Source organism: Strix uralensis, chromosome 1, assembly GCF_047716275.1.
Source record: "Strix uralensis isolate ZFMK-TIS-50842 chromosome 1, bStrUra1, whole genome shotgun sequence".
NCBI lineage: Eukaryota > Metazoa > Chordata > Aves > Strigiformes > Strigidae > Strix > Strix uralensis.
The window spans coordinates 98,297,546-98,324,603 of NC_133972.1; the positions used below are offsets into that span (position 1 = coordinate 98,297,546).

The following is a 27,058-nucleotide window of genomic DNA, read 5'->3' on the forward strand; positions in this document are numbered from 1 at the left end:
AAAATACCAAGACTTTGCAAGATTATTATTTTCACTCTCTCTGAAAGAAGACACTTCTTCCTATTTTATAACACTCCAGGATACCAATTAAACAAGTCAGGCAAAACTGACTGGTAGTTTCAAGGCAAAGTCTCTAAAGGACCCTAACATTTGAATATTGAAAATATACCCCTCTTGGAGTGGCTACATTAAATTTCTTTTCATAGGAAATTCACTGCTCTTTTCTGTACATCAAGAAGTCTGAGAATATTTTACAAAAGGTTTATAATGAAAATTGCCTCCAAATCCCAAATGACATCACTGCTACGTATTGCATTGAGTAGTTAAATAATTACATTACAGATCTAATGGCTAGATTATCTTAATCAACTTGCAGGGAAAAGAAATGGGAGTGTTTATTGGGAAAAGTGCTGGGAAGGCTGTCAGTGGAACTCACCTTAATTTGATTCTGAAATGTTGTTCACTGTTTATTCAAATCTTTCTGTAATATTACAATATCATGGTTAATACTTCCCATGAATCCCAGGAGGACTACGTATCCTCCACTGTTACTTTTTCCTCACCAGGTTCCTTCATCCTTTATTACATTTCACCTTAACAGGCAGTGTTACAGTTGATAAGAGAGGTGAATTTTGGACATGGGCCTTAGAAGTAGTTGGATGATGGATCTGGCTTCATGTCAAGAGTTTAACTTTAAATATATACTTCATTTGTTATTAAGTGAATAACACCTATACCTCAATGCCTTGCTGAAATGAAGCCTGAACAGCTATAGTTTTGAAGCTTTCACTTTGAGTAAGGAGCCATGTTGCAAGGTCTCCCGAGATTCCTTGTAATGGAATATTCCTACCTTTGAAAACAAGCATTTTATGCAATGGCTTATCTAAAAATAAGGCAAGAAACAAAATGGAAAAGAATACTTTCCTAAATCTAAAGTCTAAGCTTTGATAGCAAGAAGCTAAAATCACCCGAGATGGGAACATAAACTGACAGTGTGATTGTATATTCCTTGTTTTCCTGGAAAGCCAAGTAAAACACTTTTAACATAGTTCCACAAGGTTTTCAGGGAAAGCAGAATTAATGAGAAATTAAACTGGTAGGGACTAGACTCTGGCCCCTAATTGTCCTACAAACGTTAAAGAGAATGATGGTGTATTGTCTCATTTCTGAGTGACGACTTTGTTAAGAAAGTCTTTGAGTGATGAGAAAAAGATGGGAGAAACTAGCAAAGGAGTTTCATTGTCTTCCTGTTTTCATATACAGAGAGACACAACTAGTTACGAGGTACTTATGAACTGGAGTCTTGGCACTATTGATGAATCAGAACCAAAATGGAAGCCATTTACTCTAAGGAAAGGAAATAAAAAACATAATGGCTTGGTATATTTGAAGTGCCTACATCAGGAAAACTATTAAAGTAAAAAATGTAATGCATTATCTGCATAATCTACATATTTGTGGAAAAGTCAACTTTGCTGAGAGCTGAAGGTAACTGAGTGATCACTGTCTCTTTTAAATAAGGTGACCTTTCTCTGGATGATGTTTTGGCGTCTTCTTTTTATCATTCAGTTTTTCCTTCTTTTTTAATTTTTGCAAATTTTGTTCTATTATAACTGAAATTAATGTTTTTGTTTATTTTGGTAAATAGTCTGCATTTACTGAATAGCTTCTGTTTTGCTAATAAGTATCATTAGTTGTGATGCTGGTAGACACTAGGATCTGGATATTCCAGGTTGGGACACAATATATAATCTATTATGGGATGTTTTTATTACTGCTACTATTACTGCTATGATACTTTGCTTTGTTTCAAATTATGTCTACAGGTTTCTACTCTGGCATCTTTTTATACCAAAATGTTGTCTCTGCTGTCCTCTGGGAAATTGAAAATCAGTAAAAAATTGCATAAATAGTTCTTTTTGAAATCAGCTGCTTTTCATCAGCCAAATCCCAAGCATTTTTGGAAAGGCTTTTGAAAGAATCAAGGCTCAAACAAAAATAAATTTTATGAAAAAGAAGAAAAAGCTCTGTTTAGCATGCTGTTCATTGCATTAACATCCTTAATTGAAGCTTTTTCATTTATGTTTTAAACAGTCCCAAAATGGAGCAAATATGAATCTGCAGACTTTTCAGGATCTCTCTCTCTCTCTGGAACATAATGCATAGATCAGGCCTATTTCTAAATTTTACTTATTTGAAATTTGGATTAAATGAAAGACTGAATTTTGTAAATAATTTACAAGAGTTAAAGCTATCCAGAACTCCTCATTTCAATAGAGAAACGTAAATAAATGTCTACCGATAGAAAGGCAGAGTAATTTAACGCATTATTTTTGTCTCTTGTAATTTTTCCTTGTACTGTAATACTTACCACATAGCAGAGCAGTCAAAATTCACTAGGAGCCATTTGTGAGGATTAAAGTTAAATGAATCTGCAAACTGAGAATGGATCAATAAAAAAAAGAATTATGAAAGAGAAAAGGATCCATGTCTTAATGATATAACTTTGTCAAATTGTCTGAGTACATCTTAACTATGAATGAATTCCTGAATTGGGTCTTTCTAGATAATGTTCATGCTGATGGCACCTTACTTAATAACTATTGTAGTTAAATCTTTTGGAGTTAAATTTATTTTGGGGATGGAATTCAGGTTAGGTGCGCAGCTAGGCTGTTGGTATTATCAACATTTTGAGCATTTGCTAACCATTATACTTTTTAGATACATATGTTATGGAAAAGTACATATGTCAGTGTAAACTAAAAAAAATCTGCATACTCAGGAACATCCATTGTGATTCATATCCCAATTTCCAATAACAATTCACTAAGCTTACTATTTCCAATAATATTAAACATATACGCAGAAAATTCATATATGGAGACAAATAATATTAGTTCAGAATCTGCGTATCACATTCATTCATAAAATTACAACCAACCAGGAAATGCGTTTTTTTTTTTTTACTGCCAGGGTATTTTCTTTCAGTAGAAGTCATTTTTTCATCTAAGTCAAAAGAAAAACCAACACAGAATAAGCATTCACAATACATGTTTATATAAATCATGCAACAGGCCCCTTTTTACTTGACATATGTTTAGGCGTGGCATCCGAGGAAACCCAGGTAGGTAAGACAAGACATCGTGTGGGGAAGGCTTCATCCATGGTTTGTGTTTTAACAAAGGCAGAAGCCATCAGCCTTAAAAAAAGAGAGATGGGGGCCTGGCAGCACCAGGGTCTGACTACTCCATATAGAACTTTTCTGTTCTCGTTTGCTTCTCATAACCTTCCCTGTCACTTGTAAACAATTAATGATTGCTCTCATAAGAGAAGATTATCTGTCTGTCTGTCATCTATGTATCTATACATCTATCTAGCTATCTCCCTGTACTATGTAAGGTAGGAAACCTATTCATGGTTGTTAAATATTTACTCTTATGACAAATGCTGGCCCAGACAAGGGATGCTGTTTCATTTCCTTCAGGAACCAATAACAATAATTTAAAAAATATTCCCCTACAGGAAATTACAACAAGCTTCATGTGCTGATAAAAAAAGAGACAGAAAGAAATGCTTTATTTGTGAGGGGGTTTTCCCTCCTCTTCTTCATTAGTCACTACCTATCAGTGCTGTGTTTAAACTTCTGGCTTTACCAAACAGTAATATTTTCTCCACAGACGTGGAAGACAAGGACTTATCAGACTGTCTGAGGGAGCAGCAGGAAATTGAAGTATTCTTATCTAAGCAACTGAATGCCAAGTAGCTCAGTGAGGGAGGGGGGAAAAGGAACAGGAGTGCTGTTGGGGAATATTTCATTTAGCTTTCTTGGTTATTAAACCCTGTCTGTTTGAGATACAGCTACTGGCTGTATCCTGTATGACTTTCAGGATGTAAGCAAAAAATCAGACATAATGAGCTCATTAATTTGTTGAACTTATTTTCTTTTTCTTTCTTGTGCAATGTAGAATTAGGGTGTTATAAACGTGCCTTTTTGGATATTTGGGAAAAAGTTCCTCTTTTCTATTTTGTAAGATACTTTGTTGATTCACTACCACTTGCTATTCTGAATGACAAACTTTAACATACTGTGGTAACTTGCATATTCCCAGAATAAACCAGTAAAAATTATATAAACATATGTAATAGAATATACAGGGATTTGTAGTGCAAACTGAAGTGCAGCGTACTCAGAGATTCTAGAAGAGCCATTAATGTTGGATACATAAGAAAGACAAAAATTCTATGGAAGAGCAAGGTTTTAGCAGGCTGCTAGAAAAGAAACACTTCATTCACCTCCACTCCATTTAAAAGATGCCTGAATTCAGGGCAGATGAATGCACTCCCAGCATAGGCTGCATCAATATGCATCCAGATATTTTCCTTATTGCCTAAAAAGAAAGTAATTGAAGAGGAAATAAATTAAACAGCAGACTAAAAAGCCCTATTAATTTGCATGAAACCAAGTGCCTGAGAGATTTTTCTTTGATGTTATTATTTTCCCAATTTAAAATTAAATTAAGAGATTAAACGTTTCTACCATCTGGGTTTCCATTAATACATAAAGATGTATACAAAACATATACATACTCTTCTTCCTCGCCACTTCTACTGGAACAGAGTCCTTACATGTCTAGGTCTATCTTATTAATATAAAGCAACATAAAATCTTAAATTATTTTAAGAACCATTAGAAATTATACTTTAAAAAGATGAATCTAGAGATGTAGGTATCATTTCTACAGTAGTAAAACTATCTACTTTAGCAAGAGGAGCTAGAGTTTTAGCTGTGCTCCCCACTTCTAACTCATGAATCACAAACTCACGTTTCTAAATGGTATTTTTTACATACTGATACATGTGCATGCGCATGCTTTTGAACTATGTGCAGCAAACTGTTTCAAGGACTGAGACACTTATGCACTTATGCATAAGTGAACTTACACACTGAAAGGTTAAGAAAGTGCTAGTTTTGATTAGTCACTGAATGGTTTCTGCAGAAATATTTTAGCATATGAGCCTCTCATGTATTGTCTGTAAATTAGTATTCACACTCTGCTATTGATCACCTATTAATGCACACAGTAACAATTCTGGTCTATGAGTTGATGACTGAAGCCCACATAACAGCTTTACCCTGGTCACCAAATAATTCTCATGGGTATTTCTACATACAGAGGTATATCCCTTTGGATCTGTAACTGGGCACCAAGTTCATGCTGGAATTTGCATTCTTGTGAACTACATTTTTTTTTTGCATAAATGTCTGGAAAAAGCTAATAAAATATTATTCATAACATCCATGACTTGGGTTTATTTGAAAACATGTTCAAAGTTCAACTGATTATTTATTTTTAAATATACTTGGTTTGAGACATTGCCTTTATTTTATAGGACTACTGCTTATGTATATTAAGAAGAAAATTCACCTGCACACAGAAAAGCTAGCATGAGACATGATTTGAATAGCATGCAATCTTTCTGGTCTCTGCTGCACAAGCAGGAAATCTTTGAGAGCAACTGGTGAAACACACATGATTAGTTGCTATACCTAAAAGTATTGGTGTCATCATTTTATTAGGTCAGGTCTATAGGAATAACCTGAACAGGAAACTAATCTCTAGCTGCTAAACAGACTACATGAAACCATTTCAGAAAGGAGAATTGGGAGAAACTGAGTCTTGGGGGCTCTTGCATTTTCATCAGCCAGCAAGTGTGTGCTTTTGACCAAGACTTGGGGCAGATCAAAGCGCGACACAACTGACTAACACAGAAATACTTCTGCAGAGTCCCTGACTCAGTCACTGCATTAAACACCCTGGCACTTGTTCTTTCTTGCAAGAGGAAGAAAATCAGGAAATGGAGAGGAAGGATCAAGGAGAATACATGTAAATTTTTAGTTCATATTTCCCTGCTTTTTATAGCGGTTAGAACCAGACAGAAACAAAACACTTGGTGCAGAGAAGAATTAGAGTTCAGCTTTTCCCTAATATTCATCATTTCTCTAGATGCACTTGCAGGAAAAGGGGCTTGAAGAAAAATGCTACAAACAGAAGATTTACAGTAATTTTTAACTGACAGTGTTCCAAAATACAACCCCCCCAACAAAAACACCCTTGAAGCAATGTCCTCTGTACTCTTTAACAGTTTGAGAATGCAAGCTTGCTGCTTGACCTAATATTAGAAAGAAAACTGTAACTGAAGGTCTCATCTATAAGTAGCCTTATTGAATTTGGACACTGACATTGCACAATGCCCTGGAAAAGACTCAGCATGGCTTAAACTGGAATCTTTAATTTTAGAAAGCAGCAGCAAAGACTTACAAATAGGACCCAGTTCTAACAGTTTGTCAAAGGAGCAGCAAGGTGTGGTTCCAAGTGTTGCACAGAACTGCAGAGCCAAAAAAACAAAGGCAAAAAAAATTAAGTGTTACAGCAAAGAAAATTATCAAATGAAAGAACCTGCCTGCAAAGTCAACAATAAACAGAGAGAATAGATTATATAGGGCAAAATAAATTGGTTTTATACCTATCCGTCAGTGGAACTTCTAAGAATCTAATTTTTTTTTCTAAGCTCCCATAAGCATCCATTAGGACAGATACATAAAATCGAATGTTAATATAAAATTGACTGGTAAGTAATACAATATAGTCACAGCATTATATTAATGCTATATTTTATATATTTTCTGTGTTCCACATGCTTATCATGTGACCCAATACTAACCTCACATATGCAATTATCATCAAAATGATTTGCAGTTTGTGGTATATAAGCAAGCTCTGAACTTGAGCAACTTAAAGGTGCTGGAATTCTTGTTGACAGAATGGATCATAAAATGTTATTGCCTGAATTAAAGAGTCACAGCTCTGTAACAGGGACTTGTAACTGATTTGAGCTCAATGGATCTGCAGCCTGGGACCTGTTCACCACTAGCATATATTCACCATTAGGCTTTCAAGATTTTTTCCCTGAGAAACTTTTTCTCCCAAATTCATCCTAAAATACTGGAACATTCTTCCCTCATTCTGTTAATGTCTCATTTAATGTAAACTGCTACATGACCAGTGGGCCAAAAGCACAGGCAACAAAAATGCTGAAGCTTTACAGTAGAAAAATGATATAACTAGGTGAAAATGAGCTATGGTAATTTACTGGGAATATGCAGGAAATTTATAACCCAAAAAAACAAATACCAAGTGCATATAAACTGCCATTACTTTATTTTTCATTGCTACACTTATGTTTTAAACACCTTGTCTCATTTTTGTAAGCACTAATAAAGGCTGGATCTGGTTTTTGCCTTGTACTGGATTTTTATATAATAAAAGACACTTTACATTTTAAATAGGCAAATGAAATATGCTGGGTTTTAGTTAGAGTATTGAAGTACAAAGGCATTAGATCATTTATCCAAGGTCACACACAAACTACAGTACAGCCAGGAGATTATTATAAATATGACAAATCCAGAATTTGGGATTTCTGTTTTTGTACTTCTGGTTACTTTTTCTGCCAAGTACACTGTCAACGCACTATCCCTTGATTTCACTGTTTTTCCCCATATATCTGCAACTAGCCACATTTTTCTGGGCGGGGTGTGTGTGTGCACATCCCTCCATGAATTCATGACGAGACTTGTAAGACAAAGGAACACCGAGACAATACTTGTCCATCCACTAGACCTTTCAAGAAGCAAACGTACTGTCATAGCAAAACACAGATACACTTATCCATTAAAACTCCATACAGTGCATTTTTGTCTCACAGCTCCAGGGCCTTTGGGTTCACTGCTCTCCCTTGTAGCAGGAGTGATACCATCAGGAAATATTTCCAGTGGTTCCTTCTCTGCATAGGACTTCTCTGGCTCATCCAACATGCCAAGTAGTGTCTTCTATTTCTTAAGCGTCTGCTTAGTTTGTACAGTACAGTAGGTCTTCCTGCTATACTAGAGAATGTCCTCACTGAAGAGCAGCATGCGTTGCTATCACTGCTGCCTTAGTTGCGGAGCTGCTGCAGGATGCGCCATGTTGCCGGTGCCTAGCTGGGAAGTGCAGCTGGTGGCTTGAATGTGTGGGACGGGGTGGACTCCTGGCCTGTTCTATTATGGTCATTGTGATGTGCGGAAGCAAAAGGATTTTGCTCACATTTATGTTACCTGATGTGGCCTTATCTGCTTTCAGCTTTTAGTCTCTCTCTAACACAATAAGCTTTCTACTTGTGAGAAGAATATTTTCATGTTACTATGCCAGTAGCAAATTGTTTGCCAAAATCCTACAATCTATTATAGCCTAAGCTCATGTTTCACTTAAAGTGTATGCTCTTTTCTATTCTTCTAGGCTGGACATTCACATGCTCTCTCTCCTGCATTTCACTGATATCTCATTAATTCTAGGAGTTCCCATTACTCAAAAGTTAAACAATGCCAGCTTTTTCAGGAGGGTCTTTTTCCCTTCTGTTTTAAAAGGTGATACACATTTTTACTAAGTATATCTGCTCTAATTAAACAGACTGCTCGATAGCTACTAATATTTTACCCTTTTATTTGTCCCCTTGAACACTCATCCTCATTCATAAATTGTCACCCACTTTCAGGCTAGAGATTTTATTGACTTTTTCACTTCTACCAGCTATCGGAGAGTGGAAACTGTTACAAATCGTCTACAGTCACAATCTTGAAGCAGGTCCTGTACACATCTCAGGACTAAGAGTTCGTTTTCCCTCCGGGGGTTCCCTAACTAGTCCTCCCAATAACTTCTCATACATTTTTAACATGTTTGTTTATTTTTGCTTTTCACATTTCCCATCAAGCTTTTTTTTCCTTTTTTTCATTCTATGAAATAAAGTGGCAACAGCACACTAGAAAGGCCTAGCATCTTGGAAAAAAAAATCTGATTATAAGAGTCGGATAAATGTGATGGGATTTTCATTTGCAAGTTCGAGGTTTTTAGAGAATTCATGCAAAGTGAGAGATGGTTGTTTTACTACTTGTTAAACTAGATTTTTCAAAATTTCTAGGAAATCACGCACTAACATAAACTTCCAGTAAAAAGGGCAGGTGGATATGTATTCAAAAAGCAAGAAATTTAAAACGTTATATCCCAAGAATATTGAACTAATTCAATAATCCATTGCTAGAGAGGAAAAACCTCTTTTAAGTATACTTTTGAACATTTCTGCATCTATATTATACCATATACCTCATAGATATTTTAAATTGTTGTATGGAGATGAATTTTTCTGTTTAATGGAAATTACTCAGTACTCAATTCATATAAATTTATGTACACTCAAAGAGGAATTCATATCCTGCCCCTACATAGGGCAGACCTGATTAAATGTAGTCATATAAAACCGTGAAAACATTTTATCCCTGACAGCGCACATGTTCCCCCCACTTCACAATTACAGAATATTAATAACTATAATCATGTTTCATTACACCAATAAAAAATACTGGCTATGGGAAAAGTCATTATTAAAATAAGAAAGAGACAATTCAGTATTTTTTTCTATATCAAGCTACTAAGAACCTGAGTTTGAAACCACTACAGTTCTGAAAATGAGAAGTACATTGAATATATAGTTAATAAAATTTTGCTACTAACATATCTTTCCCTCAAAATAATCTAATCTTTATCTATACTGGGTCTTCCCATATTCCTGAGACACATGAGAACAGAATAATTACAGTGCCTTGAGGTACGTTTATAACTTCAGAAGTTCAATCATCCTTTGAGGGAGGTTGCTTTAAAAAGATTGCAGGATATTTTTGTAAAAAGGAATAAGTTTGCTCCCTTTTTTTTACTAAGACGGCATGCATGTATGCAGTGAAAATATAATTATCACATTATTGTCTACCTAACATGTTCTCTCAATCAGAAGAAACCTGCATTTCATCTTTGGCTGAACTACAGATCTACAAATTGAGTCACAAGAAATGGAGGATACCATGATGAAAATTGTAATTTTTCTATATAGATAAAGAATAGGAGTTAACCCACTGGTTTGGAAAATACCCAAATGAAGAGTGCACTATAGACTCAGCTCTGCTTTTATACACATATTTTATGATAATATAGTGTGGACTTTCTGACAAGATTAGTGTGAAATTATCTTGGCTAGCCCAGCAATTAAAATAATGATGGAGATTTCACAATAGAAAGTTACACATTATTGTTACTAGTGTTGTACTGCAGTTAAAGTATTCTCCTAATCAGGATAAGGAGTATGTTGCTTCAATGAGAGATTATATGCGTTCAAACATATGCTTAGTTATTTAAATACTGGATTATTCTCTAAAGTATATCTCAGTTTCTAAAATAATTTTGTTGTCCTCTCTGCAGGTCTAAGCCTCAAAGCTACTTGTTTCAATTCTCAGAAACCACTTAAAGTGACAGCATCTGTTCTTGTCAGGACTTTCATTACCCCGCCTCAGTACTACACAGTGAATCTAACTCAATTTGTAACCTGTGTAACACCAGCAAAATCACATTTGTGCAAAGGGTGGGGATCAGACTGCATCACAGAAATGGGACTGATGGCTCAGTATAGCCTGCAGGCCTTACCGTTTTCAGGTTCTGCACTTCAAATTTGGCTCAGCCCTGGTTGTGAATACAAAGCAGCTAAAATGCTTGCATCAGTCATCTCATGTATTACTTTCCTGAAATCAAGAGCTATGTCAGGAAACATGCATGAATCTTTATGATGCCTGAGAGCAATGACTCTCAATCTTTTCAACTGGAAGACCTCCTACAGCTTTTGAAAAAGATGTGGACACATTTTGCACAGTTTCACCACAAAGCTTTTCATTTGCAATTAACTAAAATGAGGCAGAACTTTCAGTGTTCTCTTATTTTTTCTGTTTTCTCCTATTCAGTTGTTTGCCAGCTTACACTCATGAGAACGTCTGTGGCTTGAAGAAAACTGCAACAGTTTACTAAACCACCATTCAGTATTTTACAAAATCATTCACAAACTGTGGGTTAAGAAACATCACCCTAGACATTTTTACACGTCTCAAGAATGCTTCTTCCAAATGGAAATGTGTGGTGAGGATCTAAGTGTTAACTTCGACTGAAATGATGGCTCCTCTGTCAGTCTAATTCTGATTTATTGTTTCCTGAGCGAGTCCAGATACAAACAGCCTGCTTCTTAATATCCTGCAGATCATAATTCAGAAGAGCAATTTCAGCTAGAATCAGAGAAATTTCACACTGGGCCTTTGTTCAGCAGCAAGATGATCATGTTATAGCAGCTTTATACTGGATGAGGTTATTGAAGTATATTGTACTATATATATGCCAGCTGCAATATATCAGTGTTGATTTATGAAAGACAGCATAAAGCTCACAGGCCACTTACATTCAGGTGAACTAGGCTTGAATGCAGTGGACCCTGGTCAACATTCATCCAACACAGAGGCCTGCGTTGAGCTGGGAGCATAGGGCTCAACTGAGAAAGGCATTTATGCGTGTGCTTAACCACTGGTTAGTGTTTATAATTAATAAAATGGACATGACTTCAGCACATGCTTTAAAACTCCCCCTTAACCAGTGACCAGATGAAGAGCTGCATATCAACCACACTTGGAAATTAGTCCTCAGTAAATTGTGGCAACTTCAGTGCCTCAACACCTGACACGGTTAAGTGCTTTGTTTGCACAGTCTGCTTGCTTTACTGTATGAAATTATCTCTGTTTCAATTTCTGCAGAAGTATTTTGAAAGAGACAAATTAACACAAGTCTGAATTTAGAAATAAAAAAAGGAAACAAAGGTAGAGGTCTAGGTACACTAATTGGTGATAGCCTTCACTGAACAAAATGATATACACGTTACTAGTGCTAGTAATCAAAATATTGATGGTGGATAGGAATTCAAAGATGTGTTTTAAAGACAGTGCCTCTCCCAAAAAAGAGGCTGACTGCCAAATCCTATGTATGTGAAAGCCAATCCTATAATTACCAGATTGCTGTAATGAGAGAACCTGTTTCACATCAAGCAAACGTGCCTGATTCTCCACTCACCTCTACAAGCAGAGCACTTCTATCAAGTTCAGTATAATGATTCCTCGTTTATTCATTAAATGTAAGAGGAGAATGATGCCTATAAGGCATTGTAATTTGCTTGTATTTTCTTTTTAATGCCCTACAAAACTTTTTTTTTTTTGCTGATAAGGGAGACTGCATCAGCTTGGATGCATCCAAGATGTCTTCATTAGGAATGATCTCTCTGCTGTTGCAAGTATCTTCAGGCAGAACTACTTCTGTTAAACTTTTTTGCTTTGATGTTGAATCACTCCCCTTAATGAAGGATCAGTAAATACAGGAAGACAAGGAATAAAGTGGCATAAGGTGTTTCCTTGGCAATGTGCATATCTTTGTCACCAGAACAAAACAAAATAACACCAAATTACTCAAGAACAAAAGAAATGGAAAGGCTTTTGAAATCTGCAAGCCAGAAAAGGGAGCACTAATACAGTCCACGGACTGCTGCTAAGCATGACAGAGAATTAACACACCTTTTGAGTTAAGAGGCCAACCATAAGGATAATGAGATCTAGTTTAATCTAAGCTGACATGTTTTATGTATACAAATAAATGGAAGATCTGGTACAGGCCATATTAACTCGGACTGAGCCTCTGCTGCCTTTGAAAGCCTGTTTTGCACAGCTAAGCAAACAGAGGAAGAAAAACAACAGCTAAATCACCCTTTCTTTGTAAAGGTGTCACTGAATACATAAAACAGAAATTTTTATTTCATCTTGGTACACATAGAAAAACTAATAAGGAACTAATATGTATGAGGGGCAAGTTGCATTTTTTTGTTAATGGACAAAAGATGAGGAAAAACCACATTAACTTGGTAGTTAGTGCATCAAGATATTATATAGCGCTGTACTTGTAATTGTTTAACAGTGAGATAAACAAGTAGGACCCTATATCAGATATGATGAGATGGTATCATATAATAGAGAAATAAAACATGCTTTATGGCACATCTCCACCTCAACAGGTGCAGCCCACAGAAGAAAGTTCATTTTGGAAGCCCTAGAGATGCTTCGTTTCTCGGTCATAGTCTTACACTGGAAAGCAACTGATGGGATCTGCTTGTTCATCCCAAGGACTCGCTAGTTCTAGGCAGGCTAGAAATTAGCAACATTCTGCACATACGAATAACACTTTTCACCCTAGTCATCCTCATACTACATAAAAACAGACACTAAAGGTTAATAGCAAGAAGAGTAAAAAGATTACATTTTCAAAAGAGCTCGGTGAAATTTAAGCTTTTTTGTCCCATTTGGCACCTATCCATGACTATAAACAAGCTTAATCTGCTAATTCTTCTGAAAACAGCTCACAGAAATTGAAGTCACATTAGCCCTTTTCAAAGTGTTACCACATGAAAGAAACAACCATCAAGTCAGACATGACTTTTCTGAAAAAATCGTGACATATTTTTGACTCTCTTAAAAAATTCCACTTTAAAGTTCTCAGTTTCTAAAATAGGGGTTTTTTTCTCCAATTTCTTCAGTGGAGGCCAGTAAAAACATATTCTTGGTAGCATATTATACCCTTTAATAAATCTATACAGCCCATGGTCTGAATCAAGTTTTGTAGAGGCATAATGACTGGAAATGAGCGAAATATTTTGTTGATGTACAAAAACACAACAGAGGTTACTTACTCCATGAAAAAAACAAATGGTAAAATCTTGTTTTAACTTGAAATAATAAGGTGGTGTTCTGAACTGACAGAAGGAGTAGATCTGATGAATAAGCAAATATTCTTTTCGATCAGGTACTTATCATAGTAGAACCAAACTTCAGAATTTTATCCAATCTAACACTGTTCTTTGTGAAAAATTGGGGGATTATGAGCTTTAGCTACTGAGATATAAACGCATTTGCTTTTGCTAGACTGCTGTGGAAGCAGGAATCTCTGGAAAAGAAAGTGGACAGATAACAAGAACTAATAACACCTAAAGCTTTCACAGCTGGATTTCCTATAGCTTACCTGTTAGAGATAAGTCACATACTCACAAATACCTGTCTGACAATGTCTGATCTTGATGATATTTGAAGTATATTATGGAGGTTTATTTCTTTGCTAAAGCAGTGAGGAGGGGAAACTATTGTTTCTTGAAAATACTTAAGTTTAAGACACCATCATTTAATTTGTCTTTACACTTGTTTTATGTGTAAGTAAATAAATCAGTGAAAAATAAAGGCATACCTTTGTAAAAGAGGCAGTTCAGAATTCAAGTGTTAGGAGATTATAACACTGAAGGATTTACATGCAACTACAAAATTTACCTCCATTTATTCAACTGGCTAATATAACTTTAAGTCCTTTTAAAACATCATTTTTGCTGAGAAGTGCAACCAGCTGCTCAAATTAGTTGCTCTTCCTGCAGAGAGGTGTGTGAAGAACACTCACGGAACCTGTCCTAGTGTTCTAGCTAGGCTGCCTATTGATCCCTCTGTTAGGGATGAGATCATCTAGTCATGTCAAAAATAGCTTATCAGAAGCAATAAATCCACTGATTAATTAAAATCCAGTACTCACAAAGAATGGAATAAGACCAGAAGCTTTGTCTTCATCCAAAACTTTCTTCAGGGCTGAACCACAAACACTAAATGTATCATCTGAAGAAACATTTTTAATCTTCACACCACCAATTAATGCAGCCCTTTCCACTGATGAATGAGCCTGCAAAGAAATGGGCAAGTTTTAAGACAGATACCTTTTTACTGGAATGTAAAAAGTTAATTTGAATTTTAAGAGAAAAAAATTCATTTCTTTCAAGTAAAGCAATACTTGAGATCCTGGGACTGTTACCGGTATGTAACAGATACATATGTCTCCCTCTTTCATATAGACAGACAGACAGATGGACAGGTATATATATACACACATACATACATACACACACACACCATACACTAATAGAAACCCTGAAGTATTCTTGAGACCATTGCCATGGCGTCATTCAGACAAGAGTTCAATTAACCTTAGTGAGAGCTTTAATTAACATGTTCACAGTTAGGTGAGATTGATTAAGAGCTTCAGGATTTGGCTCTAAATCAACCAAAAGACATGCAGATAATCAGCTTGCCTGATAATGATTCAGTTCCTCACTAGCATATTTTTATGGTGTTCAGCTTTGCTGAACTCTAAAAAAGATGTGTAATGGTATGGTATAGACTGAAATGTTTTCTTACATGACCATTCTTTTTTAGATTACCTACTGACTAAATTATAGTTCAATCATTCATTTATTTTGTTAGGCAATTAAGGATCATTCTCAATATGTTATTTTATTTATAACCCACTTTATTTGAATTCCCCTTAAATAGTATTTTTAGAACATAAAGCATGTCTCAGCAAATAAAAACAAAGATATCACTAGGAAATTCTTGTAAATTTGTTAAGTGCAAGACAATAATAGCTCTGTTAACAGTAAAAGGTATGTTTAGCCACAAAATACTCTCCTTTAGAGCATGACTAAAAAAACCCCAAACCTTTTTATCTTTCACCATCTAAAATTTCATTGTCATTGATTTGAAAGAGACAATTCCTCTCCTTTTCATATCGTGACTATTCTCATTCATAATCTCCATCCTACCCTTGTTGGTTCTTGCTAGTGCCTACAAAAGCACTTACTAATTCTATTCTAATTTAGCATATAATCACGGAAAAGATTAAGCCAAAACTGAACAAGACCAGATGAAGATAAAGGTTTTGCCTTTCCACTTCACATATCCCTAGAATGACATGTTTTAAAGGCAGATTTACTATTAAATTGTACCTCAGCAGTGCCTCTTGTTAAAGTACTTTGGTAAACTAATTAGGCACCAACTTGAGAAAATTTGGAAGTCTAGACTTGAAACAACTTTTGAAGTGGGAAACAATGTGCACCATAGTAATATCATACTTCATTCAAGTGTACAATGGAAAGAGGTATTTTATAACTGATTTATACAAGAATTGCAAATAAGCAAACTATAATAATAACACTGAGGTTGTTAGTCAGAACTTCTGAATTGCTTTCTCAAATCTCCAAAATTGTAGTAAGGCTGTCTGATAACTACAGCCATTCACAATCTTAAAGTTAAAACTGCCAAGATGTATTATAACAAATCTTTAGTAACCTGCTTCTCCATGGAATTCCTAGTCCTCAGCAAAGTACTCAAGAATCTCCCACCACCCTTGAGGAGAGCAAGGAACCAAACAGAAATCCATTAAATGAGTGGGTAGCTGCTTAAGATACCCAAATAAATATGCCAAAAAAAAAGGCTGATGAAGGAAATGGCCTGAGAAAATTTGAGAATATCAAAAAACTACCCTGGTTTCTGTCCTGGTCCCAAACAGTCAGGTGTCTACTGTCAGGGATACTTGGATGTTCCTCTCAGCTCCAAGGTCTCACATTCAGTGTCCCCTGCAAGAGGAGCCTCAGCCAGGATACCCCAGGCACTAAACCAGACAGGAATCCTCTTCTGTTCTCTCCAACCCCCCAAGTAGTTATTGAGGAAGGATTTGTTGCCAGTCCTGCTCTGTACTCATTAACACAAAGCAAAATTATTTCAATGGGATAAAGATTTTCCCAAAATGCCTAGAAGATAAAATGATCTCCCAACATATATGAAATCTGAGTTCAGCTTTGCACTCTGGGTCTCCTCACCAGTCAACTTTTTACCTTCCTCCTAATGCATTCTTGCAGTGTTGTGCTCTGTCAGTGCATTGTTTTCCCTCCCACAGAATGGCTTAGGTTTACTTTCTTTTGTGGATTATTGCCTATGAGTCATACAGGTCTGTTCTTAATGCAGAAGGACCGGTGAGCTCTACAACAATCTGCTTTGAAAGGTCAGCAATATCTTAAGGCAAATCCTTCTGTAAACATAATATCCTCTGACCTTCAATAGGCAGGAAGGCCTGTCAGTCCTCATTTCAGGTCAGCCACTTACATGGGACAAAAAATGAAAGCAAGTAAAAGGCTTTGTGCGTCACTGGGTCAGAGTTTGAGCTCTCTGGGACTGGTGGTTGCGTAATACAGACCTTAGGGTTCCAGACAAAAAAAGGACAAATATCCTTTTTTAAAACAGTTATCTTTCCTCATATTTTTTATCCTGACTTTGCACCCTACAAGCGTAGTCCCTCTTCCCACCAGCAAAGAGCAAGTGTACTTTTAACTTGTTCTCCAGTGCTTTTCAACACACACTTAGTAGTAAATCAAGGTAAGCCTGAAACCCAGCCATTTTATTCTGCATAATCAGATATTACTTTAAACTAAATATCAAGTACTAAATAAGTTTCTTCTATCTCATTGACAATTAGATATGAAAATGTCACAGTTATTTAGCAAAATAACATTGCTTGGCTTTTCAGTAGGATTACTGAGTCAGAAAGGTAGGAGCAGCAGAACTCACAAGACTAAAATTTGCTTTCATTAACAGTAAAAACCTCTCATGGTCCTGGCCTGCTGAGAATTTAGTCTAACTCAATCTGCTAAATACCACTCACAGTCAGAAATCAAGGATTATGTTTTCTGTTTTCTTTTAAGATTTCTTAGCTGGATTGATACATGACGATCTTAGAAGTTTTTTTCTTTAAAAAAAAATAGTAATATTTTGGGCTTCTTCAAGTACTATGACCAGTTTGCTCTATATTAACACACTAGGTTTGTCTGTGTGCGTGCACCTGCACCCATGTGTGCATACAGGGGGAGGATGTATGTGTGTTTGCTTGCACATGTGTATGTAGGAGGAAAATCATGTGTGCATGCATGGATACACAAGCCTAGAAGTAACAAAAGATGGTCTAGGCTTACTCAACACAACTGAACTTAACACCTTACTCAAGTATCTTTATTTACTTCAAATGAGCTCTTGTTGTAAAAAAGCAATACTGATATAACACTGACCTCCAGGTATTTATTCTTTGCATTATGGTAGAACACATGAAATTCCAGCCCACTTATGAAGTACAATAAGATGTAAACAAGTAAAACCAAATAGTCACCAACCCAAAGAGTCTATACTTAATTCACCTGCTTATTGAGATGGCTGAAATTGTTACGTATAGACCCCATGTTTCCATGTTTTTGAGAGGTACTCACCTGATCAGAAGCATAGGCCACCAGCCTGCCCATGATGTCTGCTTCTGTTAGCTCAGGCTTTTCTAACTGCACCCGTCTGATAGTTTTTGTTCTTGCAGCAAGCAGTGAAATCAGGGTGGCCTCGCTTGCACTTCCCTGTGGGACAATTGAAGGAAGGTTCAAAAGGAAGACATTCCAGAAGAAGAAAAGGAACATTTTCTTCTGTATGAATCTGCAAAGTTGCTAACAGAAACTGTGTATGAGAAATCTCATGCTTTTTAAGAATATGTGTGACAGCAAGGGAGGAATCTCTCTTTGATCTTGGTCTCCTCCTTCCTGATGCCTCTGTCTGCTCTCTTTAATCCCTGTGCTTGTTCAGTTTAGGCACCAGCCTTGCGATCAGTGCTAGAAAGCTGGACTCCCGGGCTTAAAAGCATGTGAAAAGGCTCTCGAACCAGGCACCGATCATTTGTTAACCAGTAATATGGCAGAGTAACTGTTGATTTCTGTTACTCTGGAATTCCATACATTTAACTTCCATCAGAATCTGACTGTCAACTCTCATTTCTATCAAGCAACATGCATAATTATAACATTTATTTAATATTTAGAGCTACCCTGGGCAAGTCAATTATCACGGCTAAAAGAGAAAAAACACTGAAAAAGCAAAGCTATGATTCAATAGAGCTAACTGCATTTCAGAGTATTAGTTATGTATGTTTTCTTCATCAAAAACACAGATGAAAGGAACAGTCACACACTGTTTCTAAATTGCACTTTGACTCAGAAAATAGGAGTTTAAATTGTGCCTTGGATACTCTGCGACAAAAAAGAGGGGAATTTTTTGTAACAATCTGTAAATTTCACAGGAGAATACAAATTCCCACAAATTCTTTTTATGATTTTCCTCTAGATCAGGCAGATGAAACATGCTCCAAACTTCTCTTTTGAACTATAAGTAACAGTTTGTTAATACATGTTCATAAATGTCAATGTTTCAGGGTGTCCATACACAAGATCAAGTTTTAAGGTACTTTCAAAGTTTAACAATTGTCATGTGAATCTTCCTCTGCCAAGCACATAACAGTGCAATGAATACACTTGCTTCTATTAATAAGTATGTCTCAGAAATATCCCCCGTGACAACAAGCTTGTTTTGGAGTGATGTTTCTTATCCCGTAGCAAAATTCTACCCTCCCTCTGCTGAAGACCTGTGTATACTTACTAATTACAACAAATGTTTAAATATTTGGGAAGTCTTATTTCTTCCCTGGAGATGGACCTGATCCTACAGATTTCATACATGAGAATGAGCCCAGTGACTTTCTCCTAACGCTGAAGTTAGCTGAGCTATTTATATAAGACAAAATTTCCTTCTACACATGTCAACAGCTCAACACTGAGTGAACTCAATCCAGCTGAAATTCAACAGCCTCATGAATGGGGTAAGCAGGAAAAAGGACAGTCCCTAAACATCTACTAAATGTACTGCCATGATGAATATGTTTCATGTGCCTTTCTGGTGGTGTGGGATTTGAGGAATGTAGACCCCAGGGTCTGCATCAGAGCACAAAGATGAGCTGGAGAGAGTTTTATGCATTTCTTATAGCTGCTGCTGCATACAGCATTGTGGCAAGTGAGGGAAATATTACAGATACAGAATGGTCTAGGAAAACAAATACCCCTCTTGGGTCAAGTAAGGTAGAGCTTCCATGTGGAGGCAAGGGGTGAAGGAAATCCCATCCATTAATTACAGAAAACATAATTTGGCAATCCCCATTTAATCCTATTCTGACTAGGGTCTGTAGTCAGATACTCAGAATACTCATCAGAATATCTGAACACTGAGAAATCATGCCTGCCTGTAGTTCTCAGAACTCATGATGCAAGAGTGTGTGCACACAATCATTGTCTTACACATAAATAACTTTCAAGATCTGATTCACCTTACTTTATGTGTCTAAAAAGTTAAATATCTGAGATAAAATAATTGTTTTGGGTCCCTTAGTATCAGTGGAGAGAGGTAAGCATATCCAGAAAGCAGTAATTCCGTCTATTTTAGGCAAATATTCCAGACTGGAATAAATGGTTCCTCTAAAGGTACTTTCTTGTATATGTTCAACTTTATCTGACAAAATGTGGAATGAACCTCACAAAGTGTAAGTTTTCTGATGAGAAACTTCTGTCATCATGTCTTTGTTAGCAAAACTATTTCTGCCATGCTCAGCACATTATCATCTATGTAACAGTGAAAAAAACTACCTGTGCTTCCTGACAGTCCTGTGAGCTAGAATACAATCACTCGGATCCTGAGTGTCCAGCAGATGTGAGGAACTTTTTACAGTCAAGAACATGACCTATTTTCTGAGAAGCTGCTTTTTTTTTCCTTTTTCTTTTTACAAGCAATATATAATCTTTTAAAGAACCCTGCATAATCAGAAGACCTGCATAATGGGCATGTACTATCACACAATGTTGCCTGAAATGCCCTTTCCAGCAATTCAGCAGATGAGAATACTTTTCATTTGTGCAAACCACTGCAACTTATTGTGATGTTCATACAGTTTTTCACGTAAGCTGTATGTCCTCATAATGAAGTTGGGCAACATAAAGCCTGTGTGCAAGATCTAATTCCATCTCGCATTGGGCAAGTCACTGAAAACAACCTTTCTAAACCTGGGTTCTTCACAGTAAAGTTTGCTCTAGCAGCCTTGCATTTAATATGAGCAAAATAATACTAATTATTACTTTTATTAAAATATATATTTAAGGGGATACATGAAAATCTTTTAAATATATGTGGAGAAAGTGGCTTTTCTTTTCTTCTCTTTTTTTTTTTTTTGGTAACGATAAGGCCCTGTAAAACTGTTTGTGTCTTTCCAGGATACATAAGGAACATGCATATTGAAGAAATGCACACAAATATATATAAAAAACATGTAGGAAATTGCAAAGGTTAAGGCATTCATTTGAGATCTGGAAGTGTAAGCTCCCACTATGCTGGAGCCTGCCTGGGTGGGCAGGCAAATCACTTAGGCTCAAGAATAGCCTCAGCCTTCTGAGGAGTGCCACAAGATGTCCTGGCATCCTGGCCGTTCATCCAGGCTGGTGCATAGTCAGTGTATGCAACAGTTCTTGTATGAATTTCCTTACACAGAAACAAGGATGAAAAGGAAAGGGCCTGTTGCCCAGCTGAATCTTGCCTCCTGATATACAGCTGGGACAATGCCTAAAGGCACCTGAATCCAGCAACTTGGAAATGTTTTTGGATGTCTCATGATAGACATAGGCTTTTCCACCTTCCCTCAGTTTCCATAAGTCACCTTTTTTATACTGAAGCTTACAGTGTTTGCAGAACATGGTTTGTAAGGCTCTTCTATTCACTTGGCACTGAAGTCTTGCGCTAAATATTTTTGAGGAAAAAAACCCTTGGTTCTTGAACTACTTGGCTAACTGACAAGAAAGATAAATCAGCAGTGTTCCTTGCCAGACCAAATATAGGCTGAGTCTCATTTTGTTTCACCCTTAAAATACTTCTTTGCAGAGCAAGAAAACTCTTTAAAATTCAAAGGAGGCACACTTTTCAGCAGTTTATCTAGAATGAACAGCAGGATACAAGCTTCAGGAAGAAAGTTGCTTTCTCACTTATTTTTAAAAGCTGTTTTTTTCTCCTCTTGAATGCTGTATTATGCATTAAGTGAAGGATGATGATACCTTTCCTTTTACCGCAAGCAAACAAAGGTTGCCATGGCAAGCAGGCTCAAGAGGCGGAAGAAATATCAGCAAGGGCTGATGTTCATGTCCACCAGAGCTCTGAACTGAAATTTTCTTTCATCTTTTGCCATTTTCAAGTGTCAACCTGCACACAACAACAAAGTGCTTCATATTGACATAGCCTTTCAAATGTAATTAAGAGCCAATTTTCACCGGCTCAGTTTTACCCAGTACCACAATAATTACTTGGTATCTACCAAGAGAATGACTGGCACTTTCACATGCTCATGTTGTCTTTGCCTCACGCTCTCTTATTTGTATCATTATTGTTTCAAGAGCAAGACAAGAAGATCTGCAGCACAAATGACTTCATCGTAAGCAGAAACACTTTTGATTCTTGAAACTGACTGGTTTCTGACGAAAATTATGGGCAATCCAGCACTGTCATCCTGGAAAGGCAGTATTTCCTGCTGATAACCATCAGACATAATTGCCTGCTTTCACCGGTACAAAATAAATAGTTTGAGACACGTGACAAAAGCTTGATTTCTTGAATATAACCCCCTCACTAGTAATCATAATGATAATGATCCTAACAGAGCAAGCACATGAGTAAAGAGTTATACTGGAAATACACTGGTGTAGGTGCAGCTCTGCCGAGGAGAATCATAGCAGTTGGGTTAAGTTCATACTTGCCTGGGAACATGTTGGGAAGAATTCACTGGAATATGCTCTAGGCATTTGCAGCTGAGATAAAAGAAAGAAGCCTCCTAGCATGTAATTCGCATGTATTTTAGAAGACTATCTTAGGATAAAGTGGATTGTGTCCTGGCCTCCAATAACCAGACTCTGAAGATTATCAAAGTAGCACAGAACTATTATTTAAAATTCAGTCTTTTTCATAGTAGAGACCTATTTTAGTTAGATTAAGAGCTGTGAACTGAGTCTGCATTTGCAGAAAGACCATGCACTAGTGGAGCCATGGCTGACAAGCAATATAGCTTTATTATGCATGCAAGTTCACCGATTGATGATATATTCATTATCGTACAGATACTCTGTTCAGACATTGTAGGCTTTCATTAAGCAGTCAACGTCAAAGTCTGAGCGTTTTGTTCTATTTTGGATACTGCAGTGTAGTCTGAAAATTGTATTATCTACTGATAGAACCATTTAGGTTCAAATTTTAAGCAGCTCTTCATTGTATTATTCCAATATTTCATTTTGTTATATAAAGAAAACTTATTAAAATAATTTCAACATATTTGACAAAGACTGATAGACTTTCTTCTACCTTCTGTTATTTCTACTTACAGAAGATTCTCTCCGATGTTCTTATCCATTGCTTGATCTCTGACACTTTTTTTTTTCTGAAAAAAGGAAGGCTGTTTTGGAAACTGACTGAAGTAAACAGTTGGACGTGTATAAGGTGGAATTCATGGAAGCCTTTGTAACTGCTTTTCATGATGCTTTACTCAAAATCCTCAAATATATTTCCATTTGATAAATTTTTTTCTGTTTTCAGCCATGAAACATTGCTTCATGTTGTTGGTAAGTATGAGCTCACTTCACTTGATCAACAAATTAAAGTTTCCATCCTACATGATTTTTCAACATTATTATTTAAATTTTAAACCCAAATTGTGCTGTTAAGTTGAACTACTAGCAATTCTTCATAGAAAAGAGTTTCAGAATTTAGCTGCTCTGAAAACAAAACCATGACTTTCATAAATGATCCTACCCACACATGGACATTCTCACAGAGCATCAGTCTTTCTGAAAAGGAACCCATGTGGCAGAAAAAAATATATCTTTCCTTTATTAGTGTTTTGGGATGAAGATTTTACAAAATCATAAAGTCCACAAACACACCACCTATTCTTTTTTCATGTCCCCTCTTACCTGAATGACTCCTCCACCTTGGCCATCTTTCCCAGCTAAAAACTCTTCAGGCAAATTAATCATCTTCCCTAGCCAATCCAGCATGACAGTCTCTAGCTCTGTGCAGGCTGGACTTGCGGCCTGTGTTGAAAAATAGAACAGAGTGAATAACCTCACTAGACCATGAAGAGAAATAGTATCTACCACAGCAAGAATAACTTTCTCTCTCTTTCTGTCTTCTGACTGTAGAATAGCTGACTAACTTCATCAGCTAAATTAGGGACCTGAAGACCATTTTGTGCATGTTGTTTCTAATACTTACTAAAAAACGTCAAACTGGGCCTCACGTAGAACCATGACTAACAAATGTCAAAGCCAGGATTTGTATCTTGCATATATTTTTTTTGACATTAAATATCAACCTCTTTTGAGAAGAGCCCATCTCATATGAATGTGGGTTTTTTTAACATAATTTTCCATTCATCCAGATGATAAAAGAAGTAACAACACTGGGTGACAGGCAACAGTCATACTACTTAATGAATTACCAGTAAGTTTGCACCGCTGCCACTAAATGCTGGTGATTTTTGAAGGGCAAAACTTCTAAGAGGAAATAGCCTTTTATTCCTGAAGACATTCAGGTTGTCTATGTAAAAACACTTAACTAGTCAAGGAAATTTACCTATAAAAATGATCCTGTGACTTCACTGTTATTAATCAATAATTTCATTGAAAAACGTTACTGAAATACTTAAAATCTTGGCAAGGTGAAGCACCATTTCCACATAGCAGTACAAACTCCAGTAAACTTACCCAAGAGAAGCCCACACATCCTATTCCACCACACAACATATCTGCAAGAAGAGCTGGGAAGGAAGAAGCTGCAGGGAAGTAGGCAAAAAAGTACGGACTGTGCCAGTGAGTCACCTGTATTAAGAGCAAAATAGTGATTTTTAACTAATGCAGGAAGCAGAAACAAATTGTCACAAAATCAGAAAATATTAGAGGTTAGGACCAGTCAAAAGTTCTCGACTACCTGGCTGTAACACTGGATCCCATTTTTTTCTCAAATTTTCTCAAATTTTTTATCTTTCTTTTACTCAATTTAGAAATTAACTAGTTCTTGCCCCCATCTCCCAACAGTTTCAAAATCAGAATACTCCCTTTGTCTGTCTAGAAGACAAGAACTGCATGGGCAGTGGCAGCACAAGTTTCTGTGCAGGGCACTGTTCTTGAGTCTCTGATTTCAGGGACTCTGCGGTATTTTGTTCTTTCATCTCTGTCATGCAACTGACTTAGCAAGAGTGTCTTCAGTGCAACAGATGTCCACAGAACTCTTTTGCCCACACTCTGCAGTTATTTGCTAAAATTCAGGCACTGAATTTGGCCAAACAGCTCCTCATCACGAAATAAAACAATCCATTCCAGTATCCAATACCTTCTGTAGAAAATTAAACTATCACCTCCCTATGACAAGTTGTGATCATACTAATATGAGAGAACAACACAATAACTGCACAAATTGTAGTCAATTGTCTTGCAGCAGCAATATTTAGAATTATCTTATGCAACATCTAAGCAATTTTAAGGATCCGTGAGATACTCGATAGTGCTCCACAACTTGAATCTAATAAAATTTGAAAACAGGAAATGTACTGCCACACTGCAATGGTCAGTGGAAATAATGTGATATGATACATTTGGCAAAAGCAGCTTTCACATTCAAGATAAAAAGCAAATTTTAGAAAACGGTGCTTCTAGAGGATTAGATGGACTATAAGTAAGAATTCAGCAGAATTTGTATAAGATCTTTCCTTGGCTGGAAATCCAGAGGCTGCTGAGTTATTGAAGCCTAGCCTTTTCCTACACCATTTTGTTTTCTTTTTTTTAATACCAGAGTTTTTCTGTTACAACTGGAGCATGGTAAGAGCATACACTGTCTCCTGACTCAGCTCAGTATTGCCTTACTGTTTTGTTCCGCATTCTGACTTCTGATGAATTTTACCATTCACACTCCCATCTCTCCCAGTCTGTGATAAGGTTTCTGGTTCTGGAGCTAACTTAAGGATCACTGTACTGCACTGTTCTGCATGCTACAACTATCCTTTTATTTCCTCTTCTAACCTTCTTCGTGCCAACAACCAGTTCTTCACTAAGGGACATGCTCTGTGTTAAGGGGAAACTGTCTTAACTCTTGTATACACCATGAATCAGATATCACTTTCTCTGCTGTAGTATACCATATATAATATTTCAGATGCCCCTATGTCTTTCATATGAAAACAGCCCCTATCCACTACAGTTTTCCACTGTCTAAACTCGCCCTGTACCTGGTATGTTCAAGATTTCACTTTTACTGGTCTCTAAGTCCAAACCTGCTCAAATCAGGTATCCAAACACAAGCTACTGTGAACATTTTTAGCTGTATCTCTTAAATCTGGTCGGGATCTCTTTCTTTTCTGTAACAAAAGTTTTAGAGCACTTGTGGCAAACATCTTCTTTCACAAATCAGAAAAAAAAAAAATGGGATGGGACTTGGTTCTTCACAGGAAAACAATGAACAGATAAAAAAATAATATACAGCAGTCCCTGATAGGACCCACATGCACAGACTTTCACTGACGTCCATAATGAGTCAGGGCTGCCACTGTTCATCTCCCCAGCTCTAATCCTCTGTGATCTGTAAGACTTGTGACATTCATCTTGGGTTAATCAAGTTAAACTGCCTACTTGCTGGGAGCCATTTGTCTGATGAAACACAGCAGATTCCAGTTGCACCACTCACGAAAATCAAAAAAGCCAAAAGCCCTAGGGCAAATGCAGCTGCAGTTCTTCCTCCTTCCTCCCCTTCCCCCTTCTCTTGAAGCAGCTGTAAAACTAATTTCTTTCGCCATGTTGGAACAGACACACTTTGTCAAATACTGCGAAGCATGTGACATAATTGATGCTTGTTTTTTCAGCCCTCTGCTGATAAACAGTGATACACAAGTGTCTTGGGTTCAGTAATTACCACTCTAATGCTGCTCAGAGACATTTTATTTCTCAGATTTCTTTTAAGGATGTCTTTCTTTCTGTGGCTTTCTTAGTCTAAGCAGTCTTCCTTTACACACACTAAGGATGGGTACTTCAGCTGAAAGTTCATAGATTAATGGACCCAGTGTGGGGAAAATTAGTGTCTTCAGTACTGCTATTTGCAGTTACAACTAAACTCGATCATTTTTGGCTCTAAACAAGGAGATATATTTCAAGGCAACAAAGCAAGTATGAAAGAGAAGGGTGACTCCCACTGATATTTTTATATGCAGATCCTTTCCACCTTGGCTTCCTGCTGTGGAGATCAGAGTTCAGCAGTTGTTCCCTCAGTCCCTGT

The 27,058-nt window shown here is 36.7% G+C and overlaps 1 protein-coding gene across 1 annotated transcript in view; it reads right to left on the reverse strand.

Moving 5' to 3' along the window:
• The window catches only part of DDC (dopa decarboxylase), a 60,760-nt gene that overhangs the window by 23,783 nt on the left and 9,919 nt on the right, over positions 1-27,058 (reverse strand). Inside the window, exons 3-9 of the mRNA XM_074874996.1 lie at positions 24,502-24,615; positions 23,710-23,829; positions 18,115-18,249; positions 14,565-14,708; positions 6,321-6,387; positions 4,294-4,388; positions 2,372-2,439 (exon numbers count right to left, since the gene is read on the reverse strand). Of these exons, the coding sequence (XP_074731097.1) occupies positions 2,372-2,439; positions 4,294-4,388; positions 6,321-6,387; positions 14,565-14,708; positions 18,115-18,249; positions 23,710-23,829; positions 24,502-24,615 (743 nt within the window). The remainder of the gene's footprint in view (positions 1-2,371; positions 2,440-4,293; positions 4,389-6,320; positions 6,388-14,564; positions 14,709-18,114; positions 18,250-23,709; positions 23,830-24,501; positions 24,616-27,058) is intronic.